This window comes from Barbus barbus, assembly GCF_936440315.1.
Source record: "Barbus barbus genome assembly, chromosome: 10".
In the NCBI taxonomy this organism is placed as follows: Eukaryota; Metazoa; Chordata; class Actinopteri; order Cypriniformes; family Cyprinidae; genus Barbus; species Barbus barbus.
Genome location: NC_136738.1, coordinates 33,160,101 through 33,170,100, shown reverse-complemented (window position 1 = coordinate 33,170,100; position 10,000 = coordinate 33,160,101). Strand labels below are relative to the sequence as shown.

The window sequence follows — 10,000 nt, the reverse complement described above, 5'->3', positions numbered from 1 at the left end:
AAATTCCTTCCAAAAAAAGTGAAAAACCTCTTTAAACTTTGCATCACTCAACAAAGAGACATTGAAATGCCAATAGGCACTCTTTGACCTTATATTTGATATAAACACTTTACAAATAACAATAGCATGATCAGAAAACCCAGAAGGACTAATTACACAGCTTTTCACAATATTGAAATGATGTTTAAAACAATAGAGTCTATCTAATCTGGCCAAAGAAATAAAATTCTCTCGAGTATGCAGCCATGTATATTGTTTATCATTTCTGTTTAAATGTCTCCATATATCACACAGTTTATGAGTTTCAATCAAGGTGCGTATGGCACGGCTGGAAGCCACATGGGGCTCAGCGTGATTCCGATCTAATACACAATTCTCCGTACAGTTAAAATCACCACCTAAAAACACATATTCATCTGAATTACAACTCTGCAATATTCCATTAAGCTCATTAAGAAAACAAACTCTCTCATTACCATTATTAGGAGCATATACATTAATAAACACCACATTAAATTTTTCAAACTGTGCACGCACAAAAATTAGTCTACCAGCAATTTCTTGCTTCACCTCAAAAGAGGCAGGAGTGAAATGTTTAGAAAAAAGCACAGCTACCCCTCCTCTAGAAGAGCTCATGTGAGAGCACACCACCACCCCTTCCCATTCTCTCCTCCAATTAATTTCATTTAAAACATCACTGTGCGTCTCCTGAATAAACATCACATCGATTTTCTTTTGTCTTAATAATTCAAATAACAATGCCCTTTTATAAGCATCTCGTGCACCATTCATATTAAGAGAGCCTATTCTCACCACACTCATAAAGAAGAATGAGAGAAGGATTACACACAAGGCAAATTTCAGCAGAGAAAAACTACATTGTTTCAAACCCATCCTCTGCCTGAATTTCTGATCTTAATTTACCAATAATTTTCCTTAATCTATATATTTCTTGAACGGTGAACTTTTCTTCACCTTCACTCCTCATTAACATCCCAACAGAATCAACAAACATTTTACGATCAGGAAAAGAATCTGTAACCTGCACATTTTTCATATTTTTTGATCTTTGTAAAAAAGATTTGACTTTATCAAAAGAATAGTCACCACATGTATTCCTTCTGCTCTTATTGTCCAGAGCTTCACTATCAGAATCTTCAACAGGACTACTTTCAACATTATCAGATTCATCAACTTGTGTTTCAGACCATTGTTTTGACTTTTCATTCCTCATCTTCGCTTTATTCCTTTTTCTCTTAACAGGAGGTGTTTTAAACAGTGCGTCATCACTCACATAATCTGTATTAATTTCTTCTTCAGTCAACCGTTTAGCTGCTTTGACAGAATCTATTACTGTTTCCCCCTTTGTCACCTCAGGTTCTCCCCCCCCAGCATAACTCGTTCCTGCCTCTGACGCAATAGACGCACCTTCAACCTGATCACATTCAGCCGAAGCAGTGACAACAGCATCTACAACCTCTTCATCAGCCGCTACATGAGCGCTGTTATCCGCGGTCTGTACCCGACACGAACTTCGAATGTGCCCCTCTGCTCCACATTTAAAACATTTCATAGTCTCAGAACTTGCATACACAACATAGTCAAAGCCATCAATTTTGAATTTAAGTGCCACACTTAGATCCTCTACTTCACTTTTAAGGACCATAAAGACTTGTCGTCTAAAGGAGACTACGTGTTTAAGTAAAGGGGATTTACAGCCTAGCGGAACTTTCCTCATTTGTGAAACAATTTTTCCATGTCTAGACAATTCCGTTGTCAACAATTCATCTTTTATAAACGGGGGAACATTGGACAAAATTATCTTTTTTGCCGGTTGGACTAAGGGAATTACTGGAGTAAACGTTTCCTGAATAATAACTCCGTTTTCCACCACCCTGTTTACTTTCTCAACGTTATCTAAAAAGATCACCACAGCGCTATTCATTCGAGAGGCTGACATTATACTGTCGTGTCCAACAATCTGTCCGACCGCTAAACTGCAGTCTTCAACTGAGCAATTCATTACAGGCGCGATCTTGATACCATGCCGGCGAGAAAGCCGCTCATAGCTCATGCGCTCTGAAGACGCCATTGTCAGCCAGCACGCGCTGGAAGACCGCGCTTCCTAAAACACCTCACGCAAGACTAAGTTAAACTTTCACAGACAGAAGCAAAAAAGTAGCTTGAAAAAAGGAAAAGAAACTCACTCACACACACCGAAGAACTCTCACCCACACGCTCCTCACACTCACTCAGCAGACGCCCACGCATGCGCAGAGAGAGAGAGAGAGAGAGTGTGTGTGTGTGTGTGTGAGTGTGTGTGTGTGTGTGCATGTTTATGTGGTTTATGAGGACACAAATGTGTATAATGACATGGGTATAACAGAGGTATTACAATATGAAGGTGGTTTATGAGGACACTGCCTATGTCCCTGTAATTCAAAAGACTTAAAACACATACTAAATGGTGTTTTTTTTTTAATCTAAAAATGCACAAAGTCTCCTGTGAGGGCTAAGTTTAGGTGTAGGGTTGGTGTAGGGCAATAGCACACACAGTTTGTTCAGTATAAAAACCATTACGCCTATGGAGAGTCCCCATAAACCACAAAAACCAACGTGTGTGTGTGTGTGTATGTGTGTGTGTGTGTGTGTGTGTGTGTGAGAGAGAGTGAGTTACAGAACTGGAAAGTCATGATCCACTTGAGCTCCTAAATTTTTTGCAATCTTTGATCTCTAGAGTGAAACGGACCTAACAAAACATATATCAAACCGAAGAAAAAAGTGAGAGGAATATTAAGGTGACCGTGATTGCTGTGAATTTTTTTTGCTGCTTCTTCAACAAGGCAACTAAAGAGCACTGAAACAGAAGAATCAGGAGGAAAACTGGATAAACTGAAGATACTGGAATCAGTTCACATCCAAATAACAGGCAAGACTGAATCTGAATCTCCTTCTACACTGCATTTTCAAAGACTATTACAAATTAGTGAGACGGAACTAAAAAAGGTATTTTAGTTAAGTTGAAATATAGTAAAGTATAGAAAACTAGCAAAACTAGCAATCTGAGAGTGACCGTTAAAAAGTGACAGTTACAGAAAAGCACCACAGCAGCAGCAGCACTGACCCCACAGGCAGAAGCCCCCGAGCGCCCCCAAGAGCAAAGAAGTGACCCACAGATTAATGCAAAAGTCGTCATCTTAATAGATTCAAATGGCAAATTCATCAATGAAAAACAGCTCTTTCCTGGCCACAAAACATTAAAACTCTGGTGCCCAAAAACAGATATTGCCCTACAACAACTGAACAGGGGAAATCTGGGTGAACCCAACCACATCATCATCCATGTGGGCACGAATGACCTGCGGGCACAGCAGGAGCGAGTGGCAGATTCAGTGACACGGGTGGCCATAAAAGCAACACAAACCTTCCCGACTTCAAAAGTAGTTATCTCCACCATCCTGCCCAGATCAGACTTCCATCCTCGCACCATTCAAAGAGTAAACGCAGACATGTGCTGGAATGCCAAATGTTCACCTGGCACATCATCCTACACTGGACCTCTGCCATCTCTACGACCATGTCCACCTCCATAAAGACAGTGTTCGTGTGTTTGCCAAAACTCTTAAAGACGTGGCCCTGGGCCGAACCCCTAGCAGCCCCCCAAAGAACACTAGAGCAGCCACCACTCTTCAGCCAGTGAGACGCTTTCCCCCAACAGCACCACAAAACATCACCTCTCCAGGCTCGGCTGAGCAGTACTCTACAAATCCTACCCACAGGACTGCACCCTATGGCCAAGCCACTATGCACTATGGCCCTAAAAGGACCAAACCACACCAACCTAGTAGAGATTAAGGACCTGCTCAGATTTATATGCACACGGTTGGAACAGTAGTAGTGAGTAAAAGACATACACACAATATATGTATATACCAAAAAAAAACATGTACATCTGTTTACACTGTTCGGGCTACTGTTTGGACGCTCTTGCTTATTGCTCTGTGCTTTGCTCCCTATTTTTGCATTTTTCTCATATCTCTCCAAGATTTTAACTTCAGCAGATCAGCACAGTGCTCAGACAACACATTTTTTTGGGGGAAACTTAAGACTTTCTCCCAGCAGTTTACATTCCAGAGACAGAAAAACACAGGTGTCTACATTCAAACAGACGAGAGAAAATGCCTCTCGTGGAATCTTCCTGCTGCATGAACTGCCACAAACTTCTACAAAGGATTGCGGTTCTTGAAGCAAAGTTACTTGCTGGACTTCCAAAACAGGCGGAACACACAGCAGACGGTCATCATGGACCCCCTCAGCATACAGCTGGTGAGTCCTCTGAATCTCAAAAGTTTATACAAAGTGTAGAGGAAAAAGCCGAAACAGATCGACAGACAAATCGATGGCACAAACAGGGAGCGAGACCCAAAGGCAATCAAGACATCAGATTATCACGAGTATCTTGTATTGCTGCCTTAGCATCCTCTACCCCAGATACGGCTATGACAAGACTTGTAAACACTGGTATCTTACCACCCCCTTTACATCTTGAGAACAGATTTGAAGTATTAATGAATGTGGGTGAGAAATCTGCAAATGTGACTAAACACGGATCGAATCAGCCAGCAGCTAACATCGCTACTAACAGGCGCTCAAGGTCGAGCAGACAGCGGCTTTCAGCTCAGAGCGCAGCCGAGCCCAGGACTCTGATAGTGGGTGATGATATTATCAGAAACATCAGTAGCAGGACTACAACTACATGCTGCTTTCCTCAAGCAAATGTCTCTGATGTGAACAAAGAACTTCGGAACATTCTGATGAAGCACAAGACTGCAAATCGAGTCATCATCCATGTGGGGAAGAATGATATTCGGAAGGAGCAGTCAGAACTCCTTAAGAAGGATTTCAGTGAACTCTTTGAAACTCTTCAAAGTCTTGAAGTTCAGTCGTTCATCAGTGGACCACTCCCAGCATTGTAACAATTGTCATGCCAATAAAGCACATATTGAATTGAATTGAATTGAATTGAATTGAGAGTGAGTGAGTGAGTGAGTGAGTGAGTGAGAGAGAGCGCGCGTGTGCGTGTGTGAGAGAGTGAGTGTGAGTGTGTGAGTGAGCGAGAGTGAGTGAGTGAGTGTGTGTGTGTGTGTGTGTGTGTGTGTGTGTGTGTGCGCACGCATGTGTGAGAGAGTGAGTGTGAGTGAGTGTGTGTGTGTGTGTGTGTGTGTGAGTGAGTGAGTGAGTGTGTGTACGTGTGTGTGTGAGTGTGTGTGTGTGTGTGTGTGTGAGTGAGTGAGTGAGTGAGTGAGTGTGTGTACGTGTGTGTGTGAGTGAGTGTGTGTGTGTGTGTGTGTGCACCTGGTATTCATCACGTCCTGGGGACCAAATGTCCCCACAAGGATAGTAATACCAGTAAAACTTAATCTTGTGGGGACATTTTTTGGTCCCCATGAGGAAACAAGCTTATAAATCATACAGCATAAAGTTTTTTGAAAATCTAAAAATGCAGCATGTCTCCTGTGAGGGCTAAGTTTAGGTGTAGGGTTGGTGTAGGGCAATAGCACATACAGATTGTACAGTATAAAAACCATTACGCCTATGGGATGTCCCCATAAAACATGGAAACCCAACATGTGTGTGTGTGTGTGTGTGTGTGTGTGTGTGTGTGTGTGTTTGTGTGTGTGTGTGTGTGTGTGTGTGTCTGTGTGTGTGTCTGTGTGTGTGAGTCTCTATCACCCAAGGACAGCAAAACCTGTGGACACCACATATAATTTCAGTTATAGGTCTGTTAAATACCTGTTAGATTTCCATGTTTTGAATATTTTCTTATGTTTTCTTTAATATAACCCCCTCTCTGAGCTAATATACAATGGAATAAATGAGAAGAAATGCAGATTTGTACTCGGGTTGGTCGAGTTAATCTCCCTCTTATCTGACTGCTTTCTTTAGTAATTTTGTCTGCTAACAGTCAAGCCTTTGCTAACAAGACGAGCTATTAGCACTTAGTGTAAACAGACAATCATTTAAAGGGTTTGTTAATGCAAAAACAGGTTTAACATGAACACAGAAGTCCACACATGTACAAGAAACAAAGCCACACAATGTTGTACTTTCTGTATCTCTGTATCTTGATTGACAGCTGTCTCATCCAATCAGTAGTAAGTATTCTATTCACAAACAATACCTCACTTCTATATTTTGTCTGATTTATTGTGTTTTCAGACTTTTTTTGGGTGATTTGTTTTTCACTTCACAAATATTTTACAGTGTGTCATATATAATCTTACCACAGTTTCTCCAGTTTACAGTCAGGATCCTGTAGTACATCAGAGAGTAACTTCACTGATTCTCCTATTTTATTCAGAGACAGATCCAGTCGTCTCAGGTGTGAGGGGTTTGATCTCAGAGCTGAAGCCAGAGCAGCACAACCTTCATCTGTGACGCCACAATCTCTCAACCTGTAGAGAACAATGACAATCTAAAATGTCACAGAACAAAAACATGAGCCTCATTTAATATAATTTTAAGATAAATTATATTAGTTTGTTGCACAGTGTCAGTGGTTTAAAGGGGCCATGAACTGAGAAACCAAAACCCCCTTGATCTTTTGACATAAGAGGACATTGTACTATAAAAACATCCTGTAAGTTTCAGAAATCAAAACTTTGTTTTAGTCTAAAAACAGCTTATATTAATGTTGCCGGTAATATTGTAGCTTGTTAGCAAAAATTAGAAAAAATAATGAAGACCAAATTATGGCTAGAATTACTGCTTTATCACATACAAATTGGAAGATCTTACAGATTCAGAGAGAACTGAGCTCATAGATGAGAAACATCACTTAGAGGATATATATATAAACAGAAGGTGCCTTCATCTGATCTCGTCAGAATTGGTTAGAGGAGGCTGAGCAGAATTATTTCTTTAGGCTGGTTAAAAATTCTATTCAGCAACTGTGTATTGATAGGAACTGATGACTTTAAGGTAATTGCAGATTTTTGTGCTAGATTTTATAATGTTTTATACTCTTCTAAATTCTGCCAGGAATCGGCCACCAATTTCTTTGATTCTTTATTTCACATAAAAAATAAAAAAAAATCAGTGATGAAGATTGTAGTCTATGTGATGCACCTATTAGTCTTTCAGAAATTGTTGTCTCTATTAATAATCTAAAAAGTAACTGGTACCGAAGGGCTATCTGCAGAGATTTATAAAGCTTTTAATCCAAAATTGGCTCCTTTTTTACATAAAATGTTTTTAGAGAGTATTGACAAAACAACGCTTCCCCCCTCTTTAGGTCAGGAACTAATAACTTTAATACCCAAGTCTAACAGAGATCCCCTTTTAATTGAAAACTGGCGTCCGATTTCTTTACTGAATACAGATTATAAAATGATTGCCTTAGTTTTGGCAAAGAGGTTCAAATCTATTCTTAATAATGTAATTGATGAGTGCCAATCAGGTTTTATACCCCAGAGACATATATCTAATAACATACGCCCGATTTGAGATTTGGTGGATTATTCAGATCTTATTTCCACTGATAGTTTTATCGTCTTTCTTCATTACTACAAAGCATTTGATTGTTCAGAACATGATTTTATGTTACAGGCCCTGCAGAGACTTGGTTTTGGTAGTTTTTTTGCAAATGTATTAAAATGCTTTATCATAATGGGAATAGTTCTTACTAATGGCACTTCTCCTAGATTTTCTTTAAAGCGTGGTGTAAGGCAAGGTTGCCCCATCTCCCCATATCTACACAATGTTTGTGTTTTCATATTGTTATGATGAGACGTATTGTGTATGGTGTCTCTCTCTCTCGCTCTGTCACTCATGCAGGTTGCACCTCCCTAATTGAACGTGTTGAGAATGTGCCCCGTGATTGGTCAACCTGGAACTGTGTGTCTTTCAGAAAAGAGGAAGAGACGTGGATCTGGCAGAGAGAGAAAGGGGACTGCTGTTGATTCATAGCGCTGTTGTTGTGTTGTTTGAAAGAGAAATATCTCTGTGCAGTGACTTAAACACTGTGTTATTCATTGTCCTTTTACTTTATCCCTGTTTGCTGTTTTTTTCTTTAAGTGTTCTGTGAACGGTTTTATAATTATAGTAAATGTCACTGCTTCAGCACGTAAGCCGTAGGGCTTGGGGTGCCACTTTTGCTTTACTGTGAACATACGTTTTCTCCTGTTTTTGGCTAGTTAGGGAGTCAGTTCAGTCTGTATGTTTGTTTTCTTTTTCTTTGATAGGATAATAAGTTTTCTCTAAACAAAGGTAGATTGAATTGTGTTTGTTATTTTGGCTTTCTCAACCCTGAAGTTAACTTGTTTCTTTTTGGCGTCTTGTGCTGCTGTTTTCCGATTTGAACAACTTGCTTCAAAGTAAAAAAGTAATAAAAGAGAAAGAAACAAGAAGTCAGCTGTAGCGGAAGTTATTTATGTTATTCTCCTGGACCCTAGAGCTGGTACGTAACAATATTACAGAGTCCTGTGAAGGGAATTTCTGTTGATTGAACTGAAGTAATGATTAGCCAATTGGCTGATGACACGGCATTGTTTTTAAGAGATGCCTCTCAGATCCCAATTGCTTTAACGTCTCTTATCTTTCTCAAATGCTTCTGGCCTTCTGCTGAACATTAATAAATGTGAGTGACTCCCGATTAAAACTGTGCTGCATCCTCTGTCTGCAATATTCCCATCCAAGAGAATGTCACGTATTTAGGAATCAAAATAAAAAAAGATACTAAACTAAGATGTCAGGAGAATTTTAACCCAATTATGGAGAAAACAAAACAAAAATAATAATCTTTGTTATTAAGAGATCTATCATTGAAAGGTAGGACTTTGCTTACTAAGGCAGAAGGTATCTCTAGGTTATCCTATGCTGCTCATTGCTTATTTGTAGATAGACCAACCTGCAAGTTGAATGATGTAATGTTGCCTAAATTTCTTTGGAAAAATAAAACTCATTATATTAGAAAATCTGTTATTTTATTGGCTTCGATTCTCTTAATAGCACCTTAAAAAATAAGAAATATGTTATGAAATAATTCACAGGTTTTATCCTGTCAAGCAGTTTTTGCAGAAATGTAAAAGTGATATTGATGCATCTTGTTCTTTCTGTGAATTTTGTTCTGAAACCGTAGCTCATTTATTTTGGGAATATCCTACTGTTCAGTCTTTCTGGGATAATGTTAATGCTTTGATTGTCCAAATGTTTTTTTTTTTTATGATTTCTCTTTATTTTATAAATACATTATTTTTGGGTTTTGTGCTAAAGATAAGAATCTATTTCATGCAAGTTTTTGTATAAACCTCCTGTTATTTATTGGAAAGTTTTATGTCCATAAATGTAAATATACTAATTATAAACCCCACTTTAACATCTTCAAACAAGAACTGAAGTCGTATCTAAATACAATTTCAACGTCTGTTAACAAGAAAGCTATAAAAACATCTAGAATTTGTGCCACGTTTAAGATTTTTCCTTAATATACTTCTTTATCTGTGTGCCCTCTCTTCTTCTTTTTTTTTGTGACTCCTTTGTCTATTTTAAGAGTTTTTATATCATATTGCTTTTTTGTTATCTATTAATCCTAAGTAGTTTATTATTGAAAGTTATTTTGTATGTTTTGTACATACTGTAATCTTTGTTTATTACTGCAATAATAATAAAAACAGGTTTAACATGAACACAGAAGTCCACACATGTACAAGAAACAAAGCCACACAATGTTTTACTTTCTGTATCTCTGTATCTTGATTGACAGCTGTCTCATCCAATCAGTAGTAAGTATTCCATTCACAAACAATACCTAGTTTTTACATTTTGTCTGATTTATTGTGTTTTCAGACTTTTTTGGGTGATTTGTTTTTCACTTCACAAATATTTTACAGTGTGTCATATATAATCTTACCGCAGTATCTCCAGTTTACAGTGAGGATCCTGTAGTAGATCAGAGAGCAGCTTCACTGATTCTCCTAGTTTATTCCCAGACAGATCCAGT

The 10,000-nt window shown here is 38.7% G+C and overlaps 1 protein-coding gene across 3 annotated transcripts in view; it reads right to left on the bottom strand.

Annotated features, from left to right (window-relative positions):
• The window catches only part of LOC306876281 (NACHT, LRR and PYD domains-containing protein 12-like), a 36,830-nt gene that overhangs the window by 7,319 nt on the left and 19,511 nt on the right, over positions 1 to 10,000 (bottom strand). For 2 of the 3 annotated variants that reach the window (XM_079427316.1, XM_079427315.1), the window contains exons 8-9: positions 9,911 to 10,000; positions 6,285 to 6,455 (exon numbers count right to left, since the gene is read on the bottom strand). The exon at positions 9,911 to 10,000 is cut by the window's right edge and continues 81 nt beyond it. In XM_079427316.1, coding sequence (XP_079283442.1) covers positions 6,285 to 6,455; positions 9,911 to 10,000 — 261 coding nt within the window. The remainder of the gene's footprint in view (positions 1 to 6,284; positions 6,456 to 9,910) is intronic. The other variant, XM_079427317.1, reaches the window with a different exon arrangement.